Source organism: Thalassophryne amazonica, chromosome 6 (assembly GCF_902500255.1).
Source record: "Thalassophryne amazonica chromosome 6, fThaAma1.1, whole genome shotgun sequence".
NCBI classification, from domain to species: Eukaryota; Metazoa; Chordata; class Actinopteri; order Batrachoidiformes; family Batrachoididae; genus Thalassophryne; species Thalassophryne amazonica.
Window position 1 is genome coordinate 98,420,373 of NC_047108.1, and position 24,391 is coordinate 98,444,763.

At 40.8% G+C, this 24,391-nt stretch overlaps 1 protein-coding gene across 2 annotated transcripts in view; it reads right to left on the reverse strand.

Annotated features, from left to right (window-relative positions):
- The window catches only part of mitfb (melanocyte inducing transcription factor b), a 71,406-nt gene extending 50,010 nt beyond the window's left edge, over positions 1 to 21,396 (reverse strand). For both annotated transcript variants that reach the window (XM_034172904.1, XM_034172903.1), the window contains exon 1: positions 21,165 to 21,396. In XM_034172904.1, coding sequence (XP_034028795.1) covers positions 21,165 to 21,268 — 104 coding nt within the window. In that variant the 5' untranslated portion in view covers positions 21,269 to 21,396. The remainder of the gene's footprint in view (positions 1 to 21,164) is intronic.
- Positions 21,397 to 24,391: the final 2,995 nt, after the last annotated feature.

Sequence of the window (24,391 nt, forward strand, 5' to 3'; positions counted from 1 at the left end):
TCATACTATCTCACGCTCTGAGGTGGCATACTCACAGACAGTCAAATGAGCAGGGTCTGTACACTTGCACTCCTACGGTCTCCATATCTGTTTGTTTTTCTGAAGGTACACCACCCGCCCTTGGGGAGCAGTGAAAGTCATGCTGGCGGTGTGGCGCTGAAAGTGTGTCAGAGGTGGGAGGCTCCAGGGCCCGGTCTGGAATCTCCAATCGCCGCACAGAGTCGCAGTGGACCAGCCCAGAGCAGACGAGAGGGCACGCTGTCCATCCACGCAGTGATTTAAAACCCCACACAGATTTTGTTTCACCAAGAGCAACACGCCTTGCACTTTGTGTCAATCTGACCCGTAAGGCAGAATATAACAGTTAACACGAACAGTGCAAAATTCTTCTGAGGCTGCAAGCTTTTTTTTCCCAACCAAATAATCAAGGAAATAAATGTTAAATTAACTGATTAGTTGTCTGATCTATAAAATGTCAAAAAAATGGTGAAAAATGTAGATCAGTGTTTTCCCCAGCTCAAAATGATACCTTTCAAATGTCTTATTTTGTCTACAACCCAAAGATACTCAGTTTAGTGCCAGACAGGAAACTACAAATGACTAAAATATTCACACTTAAGAAACTAAAATCAAAGAATTTGGATATTTACAAAAAAAAAAAACACTCAAGAAAACACTCAAACACTTGAATGTTGCATGAATTTGATCCCCGCACTGCCACGTTATTCGTCGTGCCAATGCGTCCAGCTTTGTCCCGCTTGACTCCAAGCTATGTAAAATAATAATTTCGTAGCCGATGACGCATTTGCTCTCAGAACTTGGCTGATGAAACCATTCTCTCATCGCTCCCACAATCACAGCTACAGCTAGGGCTGTAACAATTATTACAATATTCGTCAATCACGATTATTTTTCATATTCGCGATTACCGTGAATTATTAATTTTATCCACAAAGCATAAAACGACTCAGATTCTGACATTATTGTGCTGCAGCTTCGCTCTCGTCTTAAGGCGGGACAATAACAAGGAGGCTGACGGCCGATTAAAACAGTGCCGTCTTCTTCAAAAGCCCTCTAAAATGCGGAGCTGTCGGTGTGTGTGTGTGTGTGTCTGTGCACGTGCGCAGAGTTAACAGGCTGCAGACTGCGAGGGAAGGGGTGGGTGAGGGAGATTCCTGAATGCAAGCGCGACACGTTCAGTGCACAGCGAGCGCGGAGCAGAGAGAGGATTTTAACCCGAGTGAACATGTTAACAAAACCAAATCGTGAAGCTGCCTTTACTTCTCTATGAACTTTCTCTAAAGGTGTGATTCTGCCGTTACCGTCCTGTTCACACCATGTGCGCATCGTATGCTGAATTTATGAGATCATGAGATGAAATAAACGGTCAAATATCTTTAAAAACATATTTAAAAAATGAGAATATATGAATGAACTGAGCCACAAAAAAAAAAACAATGTTCAGATGCACAGATCACAAAAAGCAGGTGAGAACTCAACTTTAACAGCTGTTATTTTCCAAAGGTATTTATTTGTTCAATCTTGAGCTTAATGCAGTGTTTAAGCACAAAACGTGACTGATGAGGAGAAACAATTTCAGAAATGCAACAGAAACAACCACAAATCAGAAAACGTTGGGACTGTATGTAAAATGAAGATAAAAATAAAAATGTTGCACCATTCCCAGTTTCTCCACTCACAGAAGCCAAACGTTCTTCCAGAGTTGTGTAATTATACTACGATAGCAGAATATAAAGAAGCGGAAAAAAAAGAAAAAAATAGACAATATATTCGTCAATCGCAATTATTTGTCTGACAATTAATCGTCTCCAGAAATTCCTAATCGTGACAGCCCTAGCTACAGCTGCAGGTTGTCTATATATCTATATATATCTATATATCTCTATATATCTCTATATCTATATATATATCTCTATATATATATCTCTATATATATATCTCTATATCTCTATATCTATATATATATCTCTATATCTATATATCTATATATATATATATATATATATATCTATATATCTCTATATCTATATATATATCTCTATATCTATATATCTATATATATCTATATATCTATATCTATATATATATAGAGAGAGAGAGAGAGAGAGAGAGAGAGAGAGAGAGAGAGAGAGAGAGAGAGAGAGAGAGAGTGATGGATTGGTAAAACAGTTGCATTTTCATTCCTTCTTATGAGTTAGATAATGTATCTGTATAATTATGTTTATTTTAGATGTAACATAATCGTTCAGATGCGCTGTGTGCAATGACAATTTTCTTTGCGCATTGGCACTCAGCCGTGCATAGTTCACAACAGGTTACGATGGGTTTACTCACTGACACGCAAGATTGCGTGCCAGTGCAAGGATTAAGTTTGTGCAAGTGTCAATGTGTCTTAACACTGAGCTGATGAGGCTGAAGACCAAAGTTTCATGTGTGGACGATGTGGTGGATGCGGTGACATGTAGCTCCAGAACATGCTTTCAGACTTGACTTAGTAAATGACCAAAATATGACAATATTCACCTTTGTAGAACATTGTAATTAGGCAAACCGAACTTGTAAAGACATTTCACAAAGCATATTTGCTACAATCTCCAACACTATGAGACACTATAAAAATACGGATAATTAATTCCACCGTATACCAGTGAAGTTATATGTTGTGTTTATCACATAGCTATATTGGGCATGCGAAAAATGTTGAAAATGGATATATAGTACATTAGTGAGATCTCATGTTAAACAACAGCCAAGAATCTGTACTGCAATAAATAAATAAACTGTTCTAAAATATAGCTGCTAATCACAGCTCCATTTCTGTTTGAGTACCACACTGCAGGTGTCGTATTCACACGAGCCCATGACATCTTGGCAGGTCACACAGTCTCAATGCTGGAATAGACGTGAGCTTATGTTCTTGTACAACAGTGCATAGATCCACAGCCCAACTGATCAGAACACTAAGACATCAAGTCTTAGAGTCAGCATGCACATCACTGATATAGCCTGCTACTGCAAAGTCTGGACTATCCAAAAAGGTATAGTTTGGACTATCTAAGACTGAATGTTATGAAGTTATGGGGTAAAAGCAGTAAGAATGGTGACAAAGGTCGGTTTCAGTTTGTACAGGGGTCAAAAGTTAAAACTGCTCCAATTTTGGTAAAAAGTGATGCAAATTATTTGTCGAGTTAAAAGGGTTTTAAAAAGGAATAGTTCACACCACAAATATCATGCTTAGTTGTCACATTACGGGGTAACATACATCATATGTCGTAGAATCCAATGGATGTCGACATTGTTTGACCTTTACTTTGGAGAACAAGCATTCAACACAGACTATTCCATTTATTAATCCTATTATGGCCCAGTCACACGGCACTTAATGAAGGGCATATATATATATATATATATATATATATATATATATATATATATATATATATATATATATATATATATATATATATATATATATATATACACGAGGTCTGTCAAAGTATCGTACCTTTTTCATTTTTTCAAAAACTATATGGATTTCATTCAAATGTTTTTATGTCAGACATGCTTGAACCCTCGTGCGCATGCGTGAGTTTTTCCACGCCTGTTGGTGACGTCATTCGCCTGTGAGCACGCCTTGGGAAGGAGTGGTCCTGCCCCCTCGTCGGATTTTCATTGTCTGGAAATGGCGGAATGATTTGGACTGGTTTTCCATCAGATTTTTTCAGAAACTGTTAGAGACTGGCACCTGGAAACCATTCGAAAAGAGATTTTGTCATTGAAAGCCACGCGGAGGCTTCGCGCGTCACGACCAATTCACTGATGAAGAGAGACAAAGGAACAGCTCCGTTTCAGAGTGTTAGAGGACAAGTTTGGACATGCAAATCGGTCGTGACGCGCGAAGCCTCCGCGCGGCTTTCCATGACAAAATCTCTTGTTAAAAGTGAAATCTGCCGGAAAATGGCTAATGTCCAGCTCTTGTGATAACCAGAGAAAGAGCACACGACGGTCTCGTATCCACAGAGCCATCAGCTTGGAAATGATCCAGTGGTTTGTGCCTCGTCGTCGCAGCTCAGAGCGCGGCGCACCAACCGTCCTTAAAGCAGTCCTGAAAGCTGTAGTAAAAGTCCTTATTCTCTGTGAAGCCCGTAAAATTTTCACCGAAAGCCAGATAAATTTTTCGAATGGTTTTCAGGTGCCAGTCTCTAACAGCTTCTGAAAAAATTTTGATGGAAAAAAAGTCCTTCTCATTCCGCCATTTCCAGACAATGAAAATCCGACGAGGGGGCGGGACCACTCCTTCCACAAGGCGTGCTCACAGGCGAATGACGTCACCGACAGGCGTGGAAAAACTCACGCATATATATATACATATATACATATACATATATATATATATACATATATACATATATATACATATACATATACACACACACTCAACAAAAATATAAACGCAACACTTTTGGTTTTGCTTCCATTTTGTATGAGATGAACTCAAAGATCTAAAACTTTTTCCACATACACAATATCACCATTTCCCTCAAATATTGTTCACAAACCAGTCTAAATCTGTGATAGTGAGCACTTCTCCTTTGCTGAGATAATCCATCCCACCTCACAGGTGTGCCATATCAAGATGCTGATTAGACACCATGATTAGTGCACAGGTGTGCCTTAGACTGCCCACAATAAAAGGCCACTCTGAAAGGTGCAGTTTTGTTTTATTGGGGGGGGGGGGGGGGGGGATACCAGTCAGTATCTGGTGTGACCACCATTTGCCTCATGCAGTGCAACAAATCTCCTTCGCATAGAGTTGATCAGGTTGTCAATTGTGGCCTGTGGAATGTTGGTCCACTCCTCTTCAATGGCTGTGCGAAGTTGCTGGATATTGGCAGGAACTGGTACAAGCTGTCGTATACGCCGGTCCAGAGCATCCCAAACATGCTCAATGGGTGACATGTCCGGTGAGTATGCCGGCCATGCAAGAACTGGGACATTTTCAGCTTCCAAGAATTGTGTACAGATCCTTGCAACATGGGGCCGTGCATTATCCTGCTGCAATATGAGGTGATGTTCTTGGATGTATGGCACAACAATGGGCCTCAGGATCTCGTCACAGTATCTCTGTGCATTCAAAATGCCATCAATGAAATGCACCTGTGTTCTTCGTCCATAACAGACGCCTGCCCATACCATAACCCCACCGCTACCATGGGCCACTCGATCCACAACACTGACATCAGAAAACCACTCACCCACACGACGCCACACACGCTGTCTGCCATCTGCCCTGAACAGTGTGAACCGGGATTCATCCGTGAAGAGAACACCTCTCCAACGTGCCAAACGCCAGTGAATGTGAGCATTTGCCCACTCAAGTCAGTTACGACGATGAACTGGAGTCAGGTCGAGACCCTGATGAGGACAACGAGCATGCAGATGAGCTTCCCTGAGATGGTTTCTGACAGTTTGTGCAGAAATTCTTTGGTTATGCAAACCGATTGTTTCAGCAGCTGTCCGAGTGGCTGGTCTCAGACGATCTTGGAGGTGAACATGCTGGATGTGGAGTTCCTGGGCTGGTGTGGTTACATGTGGTCTGCGGTTGTGAGGCTGGTTGGATGTACTGCCAAATTCTCTGAAACGCCTTTGGAGACGGCTTATGGTAGAGAAATGAACATTCAATACACGAGCAACAGCTCTGGTTGACATTCCTGCTGTCAGCATGCCAATTGCACGTTCCCTCAAATCTTGCGACATCTGTGGCATTGTGCTGTGTGATAAAACTGCACCTTTCAGAGTGGCCTTTTATTGTGGGTAGTCTAAGGCACACCTTTGAGTTCATCTCATACAAAATGGGAGCAAAAACAAAAGTGTTGCGTTTATATTTTTGTTGAGTGTATAGATAGATAGATAGATAGATAGATAGATAGATAGATAGATAGATAGATAGATAGATAGATAGATAGATAGATAGATAGATAGATAGATAGATAGATAGATAGATAGATAGATAGATAGATAGATAGATAGATAGATAGATAGATAGATAGATAGATAGATAGATAGATAGATAGATAGATAGATAGATAGATAGATAGATAGATAGATAGATAGATAGATAGATAGATAGATAGATAGATAGATAGATAGATAGATTTCATGCCATTTGTTATATATTAGTCATAAATAATGTAAAAAATGAGAAAAAACTATTTTGATATTGGGTGGATACTGCATTTGCTGTTGTGTTCAAAAATCTACACACAGTATCTTTAATGTGAGCAGCACAGAGATGTGTCAGACACTTTAACATCGGGAAACAGAAGCGAGGATGTGGATGGTGTTAATTTAGCGAGTTCACAGGTGATTGTGATGATTATATGTTCTCCCAAGTTGAGAGGGTTATCTAGAGGAGGTGCAGCACCTGTGATGGACTTCTGCCGTGTCCTGATGTTGTATTATTGTCCATACTTCACGAGATGTGTTTACACTGTGAGTGCTGAGCTCCTGACACAGGAGCTCTGCTGAAAGTGACTTCTCGCGTGAGTCACCGACCGCCAGACAGTGTGAGAATCACAACTGCGAAACACCAAATGGTCCGAAATGTAGGAATGGATGTATATTAACAAGTGAAATGATGTTGGCCACACATAACATGAAATATCTTTGGCTCATACTGTCTGCAATGAAATAGAAGCCAAAGTCAAGGTAGAGATCACTGTGTACACACTTTTTCTGATTTGGGGTTGTATAACCCATAGTGAGCTTAAGTTCTTTCCAGCGTCACGGGTCCTAAAGTAATATTTTTTCATTCTTTTGTAGTTTTATTTTATCTGAACAATGATGATCACATGCACTGTGAGGGAACATCATTTTGGCCATGTGATGCTTTTCTGTGGACACAATCTCGCACACCGGTGCCTCAGTGTTAAGGACATTAGCAACTGGAAAAGGCCAAAGATAACCCAAGTTTCACCTGATATATGGTGCACTTGATGTAGTCTTGTCATGTCACTTCCTCATAATGCAGATTAAATGAAAAAAAACAAAAAACAACTTATCGATTATTGGTGAAGATGCATTCTCACAAGAAATTAATGTCACTAAGTGTGGCAGGCCAGATCCAAACAAAATAGAAAGAAAGCACCCAAAGAAATAATCAAATTCTTTTGGAGTGGTACTTTCAGGAAATCAGGTCAGCTAGGATAATGTCAACTTGCTGAGTGCAGTACTATTTCTGTAATGAAGGTATCACGCCCTTCATAATTCCCCCTCTTCCCTCTGTGCTATGACCAGGCAAATGCAGAGCATCCAAGGACATTGAGGAGGACAAACTCCTACACTTTATTATCAGGGGTGGTTAAAGCATTGGGCTTGAGACCAGAGGATCCTCAGTTCAAATCCCAGCCTGACTGGAAAATCACTAAGGGCCCTTGGGCAAGGTCCTTAATCCCCTAGTTGCTGCCAGTGTGTAGTGAGCGCCTTGTATGGCAGCAGCCTGACATCGGGGTGAATGTGAGGCATTATGTGTAAAGCGCTTTGAGCATCTGATGCAGATGGAAAAGCGCCATATAAATGCAGTCCATTTACCATTTTACTTCCCTACAGCGTGTGAATGAAGTCGTCAAGTTCATAATGTAGGCTGATGTTACAGGAACACAGCACAGCAGCTTCTCATAGCTCACATCATTCCTAACTGATTCTCACTGTGCAGAAGGCGGCAACAACAGACAGCACATTCTCACATTGTACTGCAACACTGGCACCCACAATGGCGCTTGTTAGAGTTGATACCTCAGCCCAAAATGCCTTATTTAACATCAGACCAGGCTAAACTAGTTTACCAAATTCATTGGTGAAATAGTCTCTGACAATCCAACAAAACCTCCTTAAACAGCAGTGTTAAGGACTCACAAATACCTGAACTATAAGGGGACTCCTTAAAGCCCATATACCATTCAACATACAAAATGTCCCATTTCTTACCTAAAAAGGAATCCTTAAAAAAAAAAATCTTTTCCAAATGTACCAATAATTTCCCCTTTTGTGTGAATTGCAGAGGTGGGACGAAGTCACTATCAAGTCACTCTCAAGTCATGAAACAGCAAGTCCCAAGTTAAGTTGCAAGTCATAATGACCACCAATTGTTTGCAAGCTGACTTGAGACTTGACTTGGGACTTGCACACTGATGACTTGAGAGTGACTTCGTCCCACCTCTGGTGAATTGTTTCTGAAGCATTTCAACTTTGTCACCAAGTTTAGTTAAAATCAGTCATTTAAAATGTAAGTAATCCTAAAAACCAATAAATCAATAAATTACCCACAAGGGCTTTCAGAGACCTTGCAGAAGATTCATTTGTCTTTGGATTTCCTGGTTACACTCCTTTATTGAGTCACCTCAAAATTTGATGTCATCTACTCAAGACCAGGCCCAACCTTTTCACCATATGGGTTCAGTAAAAACATGATACAACAACACTTACGCCCTCTGGATGACTCTATACAGTGGGGCCAAAAACTATTTAGTCAGTCCCTGATTGTGCAAGTTCTCCTACTTAGAAAGATGAGAGAGGTCTGTAATTTTCATCATAGGTACACTTCAACTGTGAGAGACAAAATGAGGAAAAAAAATCCAGGAAATCACATTGTAGGATTTTTAAAAAAATTATTTGTAAATTATGGTGGAAAATAATTATTTGGTCAATAACAAAAGTTCAACTCAATACTTTGTAACATAATCTTTCTTGGCAATAACAGAGGTCAAATGTTTCCTGTAAGTCTTCACCAGGTTTGCACACACTATAGCTGGTATTTTGGCCCATTCTTCCATGCAGATCTCCTCCAGAGCAGCGATGTTTTGGGGCTGTCGCTGGGCAACATGGACTTTTAACTCCCTCCACAAATTTTCTATGGGGTTGAGATCAGGAGACTAGCTTGACCAGTCCAGGACCTTAAAATGCTTTTTACGGAGCCACTCCTTCGTTGCCTGAGTGGTGTGTTTGGGATCATTGTCATGCTGGAAGACCCAGTGACCTTGCATCTTCAATGCTCTCACTGACGGAAGGAGGTTTTGTCTTAAAATCTCACGATACATGGCCCTGTTCATTCTTCCCTTAACACGGATCAGTCGTCCTGTCCCCTTTGCAGAAAAACAGCCCCAAAGCATGTTGTTTCCACCCCCATGCATCACAGTAGATATGGTGTTCTTGGGATGCAATTCAGCTTTCGTCTTCCTCCAAACATGACGAGTTGAGTTTTTACCAAAATGTTCTATTTTGGTTTCATCTGACCACATGATATTCTCCCAGTCCTCTTCTGGATCATCCATATGCTCTCTGGCAAACTTCAGACGGGCCTGGACATGGCACCTAAGTGGCTCTACTCTACTCTTTCTACTCTCCTATTTTACTCTTCCTTTTTAGATATACCTTTGTATACTGGCATAGTTCCACCTTAGAATTGGAATATAATATATAAGATATACCTTACTAAATTTTCATGTACTGGCTGAAGCAGGGGGATACGCCTGGCACTGCAGGATCTGAGTCCCTCTGTGCGTAGTGTGTAGCCTTTGTTACTTTGGTCCCAGCTCTCTGCAGGTCATTCATCAGGTCCCTTCGTGTAGTTCTGGGATTTTTGTTCACCGTTCTCATGATCATTTTGACCCCACGGGATGACATCTTGAATGAAGCCCCAGATTGAGGGAGATTATCAATGGTCTTGTATGTCTTCTATTTTCTTACAACTGCTCCCACAGTTGATTTATTCAAACGAACCTGCTTGACTATTGTAGATTCACTCTTCCCAGCCTGGTGCACATTTACAATTTTCTTCCTGGTGTCCTTCGATAGCTCTTTGGTCTTGGCCATGGTTGAGTTTGGAGTCTGACTGTTTGAGGCTGTGAATAGGTGTCTTTTATACAGATAACGAGTTCCAACAGATGCCATTAATACAGGTAACAGGTGGAGGACAGAAGAGCTTCTTAAAGAAGAAGTTACAGGTCTGTGAGAGCCAGAAATCTTGCTTGTTTCTGGGTGACCAAATATTTATCTTCCACCATAATTTACAAATAAATTCTTTAAAAATCCTACAATGTGATTTCCTGGATTTTTTTCACATTTTGTCTCTCATAGTTGAAGTGTACCTATGTTGAAAATTACAGACCTCTCTCATCTTTCTAAGTAGGACAACTTGCACAATCAGGGGCTGACTAAATACTTTTTGGCTCCCACTGTACCTAAATCTAACAGTTTCTATTCCATGCTGATCCTAACATATTTATTGTTTTGGAAACACTGTTTCATGAAATGTAACCTAATTTTGCTGACACCCAATACCTCAACAAACCAACATGTTTTTGTTTTGTTTTTACTGGTTTCCTCTTTTGTAATCAATGTGCATGTCTTTTTCTGCTATTTCTCACTGCTTCCCCTGTAACAGTCTGACTCATTGTGTTGCTTTGTGATTCATGTGATCAATCACGTAATCAGGTTTTTAAAACTCACAATTATTCAGCAACTTTTTCATCATTATATAGCCTCATAATAATATTTTTTTTTATTGCTGAAGTGAGCAAGAGTTAATTATGCTTCAAACTGCTCGACCTATCACATTAATTACGATTTCGACTTGTCATATGATATATCGACAAGGACTTTAGAACTTTGGTTGGCCTCGATATTGTTCGTCATGCTTATGTGTGCATTTGTTTACATAAGAATGTCATCAAACTTTTAGCTGCATGATACCAGAATAATGAGTGAGGCTTTTAGAAAAAATATGATGAAACATGTTTCACTGTTTCGCTCACTGTGAAAGAGTGTACTTAATGAATGGTGGCATAACATAGTGTTAAAATGATCGTAACATAATTTAATCACAGTTATTTATGGCTCAAGATATTGTCCAAGAAAAAGTAGCCATCATCCATGCCAGTTCTGCATATTTTACAGTCAAGTGCGTTCTGGAAGAGCTTAAAACAAAGTTTTTGTTGTTTAGTTTGCTTCCCTCTCCACAACACTGATCCAATTCATAGAGAACATTTTGTCAATGAATATAATGGCTGAATTCATCGCTTTTTGCTGATCAGCTGTTGCACCTGTCACCTATTATGAGACGATACTGAACGCATTTACTATTGTTGCAGTTCCTACTGGTCACCAACAGATGTTGACAAAAACAACCTATTAACATTACTGAAGCAGCAAACACACTGCAAAATCGTCCAGAAATAAAAAAGCATGCTTAGGATTTCAATGCTAGAGAGGATAACTCAAAAGGTGAAGATGCAGCAGTGTGATGGTGGCTGCAGAACAAGTCATTACCCTCGCAGCCACAACACCTGTCTGTGTCACTTAACCCTTTGCCCCCCTCCCCTCTAGGATCATGAAGGAAACTCTTTGGTCTCTCTGGTATCTCTTTCTGGGATACTCCAAAAGCACAGGCTGCTCTGTGTACCATTCCTGCAAGGTCCTCAAACTGTCACCCTGGTCTTCTTTCACAAACAGCTCAGCTTTCCCTGCTTCAATATGTTGAATGTATTCTATTTTATATTCCATGCTATTCTAATCCCATCATATCCACAAACCTAGTTATCATGGCATGAAGTGATGAGCTTCATTAAATGCTCAATATTCACCTCAGTCAAGAAGCTTATGCGTTTTGTGCTTTTGTGTAACTGTTTGTAAGTAAGATAACTAAAAAAAAAATCAACCAACTGACAGACGTTTGAGTCTACCCTGAAAAAGAAAACAAGGACTGGGGCGATACTGTAATGCATATTTTGGAATATTAACAGGTTATCAGCACAAAGTGGGAAAAATATTTTGTCATAGGGTTGGAGAATTTCTACTTAGTTGGTGTATAATGATGTCTGCCACAGAGCATCAGGCAGGCGAACTCTTCTTGACATTTTTTATTAATTTTTTTCCATGTCTGAGTCTCTGTCACACAGAGATGAGATTTGTCTCACTCTGCACTCTCCCATTTCACTCATTAATTTTCTGCCTCTTATCCAGGTTCGGGTTGCGGAGGCAGTAAACCAAGCAGCTCATCCCACACTTCCCTATCCTCAGCCAAGTCCTCTAACTGCTCCTAGGGGATCCCAAAGCGTTCCCAAGCCATCTGGGAAATAAAATCCCTCCAGCATGTGCTGGGGTCTTCTACAGGACCTCCTCTCAGTTGGATGTACCTGTAAGACCTCCCTGAGAGCACATCCTCACCAAATGCCCGTACCACTTCAACTAGCAACTTTCAATGTGAAGAAGCAGTGGCTTTACTCCGTGTCCACCACGGATGTTCAAGCTTCTTATCCTGTCCCTGAGTGCAAGCCCAGATACTTGACCCAGGAACCTCATTTCTGCTCCTTATATCTGTGACCTCGTTCTTTCGGTCATTACCCAAACCTCAGGGACCATAGGTGAGGATAGGAGTGTAAATCAACTGATAAATTGAGAGTCTTGCCTTCTGACACATTTCAATATTTAAATGTTATACATCATTAGATCTGTGGGATAGGAATAGGACTACAAATATATACAGCAGGGTTCTCGCCAGCGCAGTTGAGCACTATTTAACGTCCCAGTTAGCAACAAAAAGTGGCACTCAAAATGCAGGAAATAGTATTTAAAAGGCTTATAAATTTCAAAATTTTCTCGGGGGAATGCCCCCGGACCCCCTACAATATTTGCAATTGCAACGCTTGTCGCGCAGCTATGCCCTGCCTTATGCTGTGAAAAATCCTGGTGAGAACCCTATACAGAGCAGGGTTTGTTTCCAGGTATGTTCTTCAGAGATTTCATGTGCATTGTCCCTGTCCAAGCAGCTGCAAATAAGTACCTGATATAGCTGGGGAAGTAACCTGCAATGGAATGGCATCCTAGTCAGTGGAGATCTTCATCCACTTTACCGCTACGACATCCAGGGATAAGCATTGGCCCAAAGGGCATCGGACGCATGTATACAACTTACTTACATCATTCTCTTGGTGTAAGGATGACCAAAGGGAAACTTGACTGCTATGAATGAATACTGAACCTCGACAGATTTTGTACAGACTGACAACCCTGAATTTAAAAATTATTCAGTTTGCACCAAATATATCATATTTCAGATTTAAATCCCAATTGTTTTAATTTTATGTTACATATTTATTCAAGCAAAGGCCTTGAACAAGATATAGCATCATACAGTATTATACAACAGCACACTTGAGAAGTTTGTCATGAGAAATTCGTTCAAGGCTTTCAGCTGAATTCCCCAACAGCAAAAAATATTTGATGTTAATTTGCATCCAAAGTACACATGCAAAAAACACCCCCCAAGTTTCACAGCTTGAGATACAACACTTCTAAATTTGAAGCTTATTTACACTGCATAAAAAAACTTGTTTCACTGCCTGTCTCACATTTATTTTTGGTACCAAAAAAAAAAAAAATCTGGCAGACTGAGTGCCGCGTCAAACTGACAGTGAGATATTTACAAAATATCCTAAAGTTAAGATACTGTTAAACTGAGTGTTAAAATATAGAAACCAATGAGGCAAACTGGCCCATAATCAATCCAGATATTTCTGTGCAATGTGTCACAGACACACACACACACACACACACACACACACACACACACACACACACACACACACACACACACACACACACACACACACACACACACAGAGTCATCGTGAGCAGTGCTGTGCGAGGTCACTATCATGTGATGGAAAACCAACGAGGAAGTTAAATCAAAACATCTTCTCACACAACTTCATAGAAAACCACCACAAGTAACATCGAATCCAACCAAATCTGTGACTGTCCAAAATCAGCCGTGATGTTTCAGTTACTGCCGTGGCTGCCTGTCATGCCTGTCACACCTGCCACAGCACAGTGCTGGTGAGCTTCAGCCGTCTATATGTGCTGCAGCCTACCGACATTTAAATAAATGAGAACTCTGTTTCCAAATTGCTCATGTGGCTTCAGCTTCAGGGCTGTCAACAGTGGTGGAAGAAAAAAAATGAATAAACTACAGAATGCAGTAAAATACTGAGATCCTGAGGGGGAAAAATAACTGGAGCAAACCAAAGGTCTCCAATAGGAGCTCTGTCTCAACACAGTAGCGCACTGTCCTCTGTCTGCCGCTGTCTCTGACAATGAGGCCACGCATTACGAACACCGTGCAAAACAAGAGAGAAAAATCGACACGGTCCACATGTTCAGACAGAATCTGCTAACAAATACACTGTCACCATCATCAACATCATCACCGTCGTCACAGAGGCACAGTGGCAGATTCACACTCTTCCCAATTGTGTCACAGCTCCGCCGTCTTCTCATCATATGAAGAAAACCGTCACATCACTCACATCGTCTCGACATTTCAGATTTAATAGCATAACCCTTATAAACAACTAGCATAGGTCTTCTCTAAATTTGTCAACACGCATTTTGGAAGTGAAGCGTCAATGCATCACTTTTTGTGTGTGTGTGTGTGTGTGTGTGTGTGTGTGTGTGTGTTTGTAGTTTGCCGCAAAGTCACTCTGAAGAGCAGCGTATCACTCCCTCGGAGCACAAACAATTAGTTGATTCATGGCTGGGACAGAAAATGATTCATGGACAGAACATACACTGGAATTGCTGAGGATAATACAATAAAGTAGAAACACACCCACTGTGATCAACAAAAAACAATTATAAACAACAACAACAAAACAACAAGAAGGCAAAGGGCCCTATTTTGATTTGGTGTGTGTCTAACCGCACTTTACTACAGTATTTAGGCAGTGAGAAATAGCAGCACAAAGCCAGGTGATGGGCACAGATTGGCTGGATTTACTGTGTTCATTGTAGTCCAAACATAATAGGAGCCAATCAGAGTGCGCAGCTCCATGGTTATGAAACAGCAGATGGAAATAAAAGGACTTCTGGTTTGTTAATAAATCAGTGCCAAACATCTGGAGTGCTCAGTGGCCACCAAAGCTTCCTGAGCTGAAGCAGTTGTCAGTGTCTTTTCTTATTTCATTTAATAGCTGTTTTCAGTCCACTTCCATGGTGTATTTTAGCCATACAATGTTGTCGGTCTGGGAGAGAGAGAGAGAGCGCGACATCTCATAAAATTTGTTTATTTTATTTTTTTTCCCTTCTCCTACGCATTTATCCCCAACACTGGCTATTATACACCATCATATTAATATTGCGTCACTGCAGGTGAGTGGTGATGATATGTGCAGGGAAGAAGAATAGAGCTCAACAGTCACCAACCACTTTTTTAAGGGCTCTGGTTCCGGAAGTAAAAATCCCACTCATTTTCAGAAAAATCATGATATTACTATAGGTAATTATTCCAATTAGCATTTTAGGAGTTTTAAGAGCTTTCTCTTATTGTGCACCTGTTCTGTGCAATGATCTCCCTGCGTCAATAAAATCGTCAGATTCTGTAGAGACTTTCAAGTCCAGACTTAAGACACAGTTATTTTCCATTTTGTATGGCTAGCATACTGGCACAGTATGTTGCTATGCTTTTTAGTCTTTTAATTAATTTTATTAGGAAGCAGAGCATGTTGTGGCCTCAACTTTATCTAAATTCTGGGTCTTTTAGTGAAGCTTAGGGCTAGTGGTCGGCGATCACCTTAGTATTTCCTTTGTTTTTGTTGTTGCTTAATGCTGACAAATTATACTGTATTTACTGTCTTTTTGATGCCTGATTCTGTTTTTTTTCTCTCTCTGTTTGAGGTGCGACTCCATTCAGAGATGGGCGTGGTGTCTGTTTTCTGTTTCTGTACCCTCCTGTCCTGTGCACCGGCAATATTTCCTGCATTTTTGTTTTGTGAATTTTTCTGTAAATTGTGTCAGATGCATGGCCCAAGCAGAGGGTCACCCCTTTGAGTCTGATCTGCTTGAGATTTCTTCCTCAAATCATTAGAGGGAGTTTTTCCTTACCACTGTCACCTGTGTGCTTGCTCTTGGGGTTAGTAAGATTAGACCTTACTTATGTGAAGCGCCTTGAGGCAACTTTGTTGTGATTTGGCGCTATATAAATGAAAATAATTTGAAATTGAAAGAGATGAACCAAGCCAATCAGCTACAAGATTAACCATGACCATAAAAATATTTGATTTGGATTCCAGAATCCATAGGAAATGACTTCCAGCCTTCTTGATCTTCTTCTCAACCTTCTTTGAATCCTTTTTATTATCGTAGTGTTTATATGGTTAATCATAGCGTATAATTAGAGTTTTATATATAGTTTGTAATTTATGTTGTATGTATAGTAAAATATAGCCTAGTTATTGATATGGTACAGCGCTTCGTCCCTGACAGTCATCACCACCTGGGCATTCACCAGTGCTGGTCTTGAGTTTACCTGACAGCAGCGACATCTGTCAGCTAATTCTTCACGCACTCACAAATACATTTCTGGTCACTGACCAGTTGCATAGCACATCTCCTACAGTGAATATAATCATTTAGCAAGCAGTAAATTAAAGCCACCCATGACAAAAGATGTTAAAACCAACAAACAACAAAAATATATAACAAAAAAAAAAAGGAAATCCGGCAAAATCCTGTCAAGCTGGATTCAGTACAAGGACATTTATATAATGCCTAAATAGATCTTTGTCATTTGAATGGTGCTTTGTATGTCACGTGATATGGATCATTCGCCCCATTTGCCATTGACCGTGCAAATTTAGTTCCATATGTTTTGTACCATTGTACGGCATCACCACCGTGCGTGCTCACACTAGCAGCAACGGCCCTTATCTTAAAAACAAACATGGTGGGGTTTGCTTTATTAACGCTTGTTCTTGTACACACACACACACACAACACACACACAAAACAAATCGAGTATGCAGTAAGCCGTCTGGAGGCATTTGCAGTATTCACTGGGACGTCTCTATCTGAAGTACAAGCGCTGTCGGATTAAGAGCTCTACAAATTTCTGTAGCGATTTTTCACTGGACTGAGGAAAGCAGATGGTAGTCTGTACATGAAGACGTCAATACATGGCATCAGGTACGGACTACATCGTCAGGATTGCTAGGTGTTACATAAAACAAATATATTTTTTTTTTCATTCATGCAATGGAAAGACACTGTGCTACTTACTTAAGCAGGATTTCCCGTGTCTTATTAACTGAGTGAGTCACCAGCAGCAAAACAAATGTTTACCCTGAAGTTCGTGGAGTTAAAAAATAAAAAATAAAAATCATGTACCTAGTAACAGCAATACCCACCCATCAGAAACCTTGCCGGTTCAGTTCAGGATTGTGGCTAGTGTAGTTCTTTTCAGTCCAAATAAAACATGTTGTTATTCAAACAAGGCTAATACCATACAGAGTTATGGCTTCTACAGGAGAACATACAATCATTGCACAACACTGTAGCTCTTAGTGAGTCTATTTTGGAGGATTACAACTTTTTGGCACATAATCTCAATTCCTATAATATTCAATCATTCATTGTCTATAGCCATTTAGTCCAATTAAGGATCACAGGGGAGCTGGAACCTATCCCAGGGGTCACTGGGCGAGAGGCAGGGTGCCAGTCCGGTTACTTCTATAACTGCACTACTGAGCTCTATACTCATCAGAAAGCAAAACAGTCAGCAGATTAATTGCTAAGAGCGCGCAGCCCTGCCTATTCACTCCCTAGACAGATGTCTATTAATGTGACTGCAAAGATAACATCATATCGCCTACTGAACATCACAAAACACAGGCACTCTGTAGCACTCCCAGAAAAATGAAGGTGAAAGGTCAAATCAGACCTCACCGCACCAACTCAGCTCAAAGATGATTGTTTGGAGAGGCCTCGTAAAAGCTTCCTATTTAATCAGTATTGCAGATACTCAGTGGTACTGTAGATGTGCTGATACACCACAGGAACTCTAAGTTTCAACAATTTACTGGTGGACATCAACAATAACGACCGTACCAGATCAGCAATGTTTGTGTCCACTGTAATAGAATTTTAAAACAGATTTCATTGCTGGAAAAAAGTTTCAACACAAATAAATGAGATAGTGAAATTAAAAAATATTTTTCCTTCCTTTTCTGAGTTCAGTTTCTTTCTGGTATGCTGTTAAAATGAAGTTGCTGAGAGACAGAACCTTCTTAGGATAGGCAAGCCATCGCAGCCTTTTTTTAAAGAGGTAACTCAAATTATCTATTGTTCCATGCAATAGAAATGTGAATTGTAATTAAGATATGTTTCTGTACTAGATGTGTTCACATACTGCTGCAAAGAAATGATACATAGAATTATGGTGTATGCATGGTTTGTTACTGGTAAAATTGAAAACCTTTTTTTCCTAGTAATCCGGCATCCCACTGAGTTCACTGCAGTCTGATACACAATTAGAATCTTGTAACTGATACCCGAAACCTTCTTGGGCTTGTTTATGGCACATGTACATAAACAATTACGGGTCTTACTTTTGCAGATTACTAAATGAACAAGAAAATAATTGAGAAATTATCACAAGGCATTTTCTATCTATAGACCAAGAAATGTCTGTGTGTGGGTGTGTGAGTATGTGGCTCACATAGCTCTATGACTGTTTGTCAGATTGACCTCCGCTTTCGGATATGGCTTGCTCATGGCATGATGATGTGCATCCTTTATTATGAAAAATTTGGGGATTCATTTTCAAAACCTTTATTTTGACATTAAACCTTTATTCTGACAGTGTAACATTAGTATCAGTCTCTGTCCTGCAAGACCTCCGTTTGTATTCGGATTTCCGTCAAAATTTGTTTCCATGTTTCATTTATTTCATCATGTAACACGGCTAACTTAAAAAAAATAGATTTTTTTTGTGGCTTTATTTTGAAATGAAACATGCTCCTCTCAAAATGTGACCCTGTGGATAAAATCAAGCGCACCCTTTCTTCTTCTATGGCGTTTAATGGCAGCCGGCAGTCTTATTGCTTTCCACAGGAGAGGAGCTTTCAGGCTCCTCTCCTGTGGAACCAGCTCCCAATTCAGATCAGGGAGACAGATACCCTCTCTACTTTTAAGATTAGGCTTAAAACTTTCCTTTTCGCTAAGGCTTATAGTTAGGGCTGGATCGGGTGACCCTGGACCATCCCTTGGTTATGCTGCTTTAGACGTAGATTGTGGGGGGGTTCCCATGATGCACTGTTTCTTTCTCTTTTTGCTCCGTATGCATCACTCTGCATTTAATCATTAGTGATCGATCTTTGCCCCCCTTCACGGCATGTCTTTTTCCTGTTTTTTTCCCTCAGCCCCAACCAGTCTCAGCAGAAGACTGCCCCTCCCTGAGCCTGGTTCTGCTGGAGGTTTCTTCCTGTTAAAAGGGAGTTTTTCCTTCCCACTGTTGCCAAGTGCTTGCTCATAGGGGGTCGTTTTGACCGTTGGGGTTTTTCATAATTATTGTATGGCCTTGCCTTACAATATGGAGCGCCTTGGGGCAACTGTTTGTTGTGATTTGGCGCTATATAAGAAAAAAGTTGATTGATTGATTATTGTTGCACTGATGCCACCTTCTACATTCATCCATTATAGGAGTAATAAATCCTCTCGATGAGTCTTGTGTGTTTCAAGTACTTTAAAAGCCAACAGTTCCCCCTCTCTCACTTGACTTTATGGCTAAAATACTTCCTACAGAAACTTCTTTCAGGCCTTACAATTGATTTCCTTCCATTTTTACTCTTTAATAGACCATTCAAAAATGATATAGTTTGTAAAATTGAATATTTTGAGGGAAATTTGAAGCACTGTGCAAAATACAGTACAGGTATATTTATTTGTTATGATTTTTATTATTTATATTACAACTGGTGGCATTTGAAAGCACTGCATTCTGATGATGGCATTTCACAACACTTTACTTAGAATTCCATTGGTCTGGCGGTGGTATTTGGCATTATTATGCAGTATTTTCATAGGATAGACTGGTCAAATATCACACCAAGATTCCCATCTCTTTCACTATGTAGTCTCATAATACTACCATACTTGCACTATTTATGATAATATCTCTATGTACAGTGATATAGTATTAAATGATCATATAGAAGTATATGTCTAATAGGATGAATAACAATCATCCCTGAATTCATAAGTTTAAAAAATCAGATGACATCCAACTCTTCTCCTATTCTGAATAAGGGGCACATTACTAGCAGCGAAAATTAATCCCATGACTATGTATAATCTGACCAAGAGGTGAAACATCAACAAAGAATAACAATGGACCTAGAATTGATCCCTGGGGTACCCCAAACTTCATTTAACATAATATTGTTGTAAAAAATGTCTTGCAATTGAACAGACAGGTAAACTCTCTGACATATAAGCACTTTACCAGAAATACCAAGCTAGTTGTCAGTTCTGTCTAGCAAAACAAAGTGATCCACTGTATCAAATACAGCACTCAATTCTAAGAGCAGTAACAGGGAAGCAGTCTCCATCTCCAGCCAGCAAGATTGTTCACCATTTCCGTAAGTGCAATTGCAAAGTGCAATGGTGAGCTCCAAAAGTTGATTGTAGAGGTTCAAAAATTCATTCTCTAACAGATATAACAGAATTTGGTCATCGATCGCTTTCTCAATCATTTTCAAATATAAACAGGTGTGTAATTTGCCAGTAAGCCTGGAACTAATGAAACGTCTTACCATCACAATTATAAAGGAGGAGCAATACCTGCAGTGAGTGAGAAGTTAATACTAAGATTCTGTCAGAGATCATCAAGTTGCATGGGGAAAACATATTTTCAAAATATCATCAGCACTTTTTTCCAATTAATTCCAGAAATTAATTACAATTAATTCCAGAAATGCTGCAGAAAATATTCAAACACAATTTATACTGCCTGACCACACGTCAGTGATTTTTTTTCATGCAAAATCATTTCTTGAGACAGTGATCTGCAGCATCCCCTCCAAACTGTGATCCGTCTGCTCCTCCACGAGCTAATATTTGAAGTTGGATGTTGACAACACCCAACGTTGCATAACTAGCAGCAGAAAAAAAAGCATAATGACAGGGCTCAGCTCTTCCAACATCACCGCAACACCTTCACACAGCACAAAGTCTGCAGCACGGTTATCACCTGAACACCAAAAGCACTTCAGCGTGGGGAACACAACTGTCCACTCCACAACCAAACAACTGACCTGTTTTTTAGCGGCTGACTCTTTAGTTCGTAATACGTTTTGGGTTCCTCTTGAAACTCCTCCGCGACATCGAAGTCGGGAACTATTCCCGATTCGGACTGCATAGTTGCAGCTGTCAACTTTCTGAAAAGTCAAAAACACCTCTTTTTTTTTGTTTTTTGTTTTAGGGGCTCAGAAAACAGCGGCGTAAAAGACAAGCAGCCTCTGCCCAGGACGGACTGCTGTGTAGTTCTCCACGCCAGCGTAAGCGCTGCCGTTAACTGGCTGCCCGCAGCACAAAGACTACAAGGACCGGCATGCACCGCGGCTGTCAATGTCAGCACTGTTTTCATTGGCTGGAACAGCCGCGTGGTTTTACAACCTTCTCATAACGAATCGAAAGTGTTTCTTAAAATAATTTACTGTTATTTAACTACATTTATTAGAAATAATTTACTAATACTTAATAATTTGTTGTTTTGAAACGCATCCTTCCAAAATGCACAATATTTAACCCGTTTTTATTACCAGGAGACGATTGCATCATCCAAGAACTTGCTTAATCTCCTTAAGGTGACAATTCATACAAAATACAAGTGACATCACTTTAGGAAAGCATAAAATTCATATCATAGTTTAAACATTTAGTCGGAATGAAGATAATCCCTGATGAATTTAAGATTGGTATAAAGAAGAATCTAGAAGGTCAATAGAATAAAGAAGGTCTATTCCAGAGTACTGGAGAGGAGAATTCGACCGATGGTCGAACCTCGGATTCAGGAGGAGCAGTGTGGTTTTCGTCCTAGTCGCGGCACACTGGACCAGCTCTACACGTTCCATCAGGTGCTCGAGGGTACATGGGAGTTCGCCCAACCAGTCCACATGTGTTTTGTGGATCTGGAGAAGGCGTTCGACCGTGTCCCTCGGGGCACCCTGTGGGGAGTGCTCCAGGAGTACGAGGTCCGGGGTCCTTTGCTAAGGGCTATCCGGTCCCTGTACGACCGCAGCAGGAGCTTGGTTCACATTGCCGGTAGTAAGTCAAACCTGTTTCCAGTGCACATTGGCCTCCGCCAACGTGCACTGGAACGTGAACCCGTTCTGTTCATTATTTTTAAGGACAGAATTTCTAGGCGCAGCCAGGGTGTAGAGGGGGTCTGGTTTGGGAACCACAGAATCTCGTCTCTGCTGTTTACGGACGATGTGGTTCTGTTGGCTTCGTCAAATCAGGACCTTCAGCGTGCACTGGGGCGGTTTGCAGCTGAGTGTGAAGCGTCCGGGATGAAAATCAACACCTCCAAATCTGAGGCCATGGTTCTCGACCGGAAAAAGGTGCTTTACCCTCTTCAGGTCGGTGGAGTGTCCTTGCTTCAAGTGGAGGAGTTTAAGTATCTTGGGGTCTTGTTCACGAGTGAGGGACGGATGGAGCGTGAGATCGATAGACGGATCGGTGCAGCATCTGCAGTGATGCGGTTGCTGTATCGGACCGTCGTGGTGAAGAGAGAGTTGAGTAGGGGGGCAAAGCTCTCGATTTACCGATCGATCTACGTTCCAATCCTCACCTATGGTCATGAGATTTGGCTCATGACCGAAAGAACGAGATCGCGAGTACAAGCGGCAGAGATAAGTTTCCTCCGCAGGGTGGCTGGGCGCTCCCTTGGAGATAGGGTGAGGAGCTCGGTCACTCAGGAGGAGCTCGGAGTGGAGCCGCTGCTCTTCCACATCGAAAGGAGTCGGTTGAGGTGGCTTGGGCATCTTTTCCGGATGGCCCCTGGACGCCTCGCTGGAGAGGTGTTCTGGGCACGTCCCATTGGGAGGAGGCCCCGGGGAAGACCCAGGACAGGCTGGAGGGACTACATCTCTTGGCTGGCTTGGGAAGGCCTTGGGGTTCCCCCGGAGGAGCTGGGAGAGGTGTGTGTGGATCGGGAGGTCTGGGCGGCTTTGCTTGAGCTGCTGCCCCCGCGACCTGACTCCAGATAAAGCAGAAGAAAATGGATGGATGGATGGATGGATAAAGAAGAATGGTGTGAATCATGCTGAAAATTAGTCAGAATGAGATGTTTGTTTTATTAAATTTTTTATTACACCTGAGCACATTGATAGCAGTTGCGGTGATACTGTTTTCGGGATTGTATGTTTGTCCGTCCGTGTGTGAACAAAATAACTTCAATTTGGATAAATACTTGGTAAAATGACTAAGGGCCAACCAAGGACAAATGGATTTGATTTTGAGGTGGGAGCAGGTTAAAAGTCAAGGTTACAGGCCAATGACAGAATTTTTAAGCCACAGGAAATATCTGGATAGGCTATTTCAAGGAATTTGTTAAAGATGCATCTGTGGTTACTATTAAACACTAATACGAAATGATGGATTACCTTTCTATTGGTCAGAAGATATGTGACCTCAGTTTGGAGCCAATAAGGGTTAACCATGGTGGAAGAGTTGTGTTTTAGTCAAGTGGTTAAGTTTTGAACATATGTCAAGGTCACACAGAATCATATGTATGTATGCCAAATCACAAAGAAAAAGAGAAAAAGAAAATCAGATGTGAATCTGATCTTGGATCATAATATGCAAATACGAGTAGTCCAAAATTTGATCAGATCAAACCAGATTTAGCAGATCTGTGTCAAAGGTAGGACAAATAAAAAGGTTAAGTCTCGTTTAAGCGCAGCATAAATTAATGACAAATTTAGTTAAACTTGATACATTCGTGCAAACTAGTCAAAAATTAAATTTAGACTGTTGATTTGTTAAAACAAATTACTAGAAGACATTGTGACTTTTAAACTTTTAAAACTATTAACTAAATAATGCAACAATTGTCAAAAATAATCAGCATCATCAACAACCGATAATACAAGCTGTTCATCAAACAGCAGTTTGATCACTTTGGCATTATGTGTGCTGATGAAGAATGAATCAAATGTAATTTGAAATCATAAAATCATCTGACAGTGATTAAAAATGCACATTGCTAAAGAATAACGCATGCAAGCTTTTGCGCACTAATTCGGACAAACCTGGAGACTCCGTCGATCCTCATTTCTGCGTGGTTCCGTCTGCTTCCTGTGCAGGATCACAGGGTTCCTGTCAGCCCAGTCTGCTGTGATCGCCAGGTGTCGGTCCCGTTCGCTGTCTCCCACTCACCACACGGGGGCAGTATATATCTAGGAAAGCCACAGGCGCGTGCCCACAGGGGGCCACTTTCTATTACAGACTGGAAACACAAGATCAGTATTTGCATTCA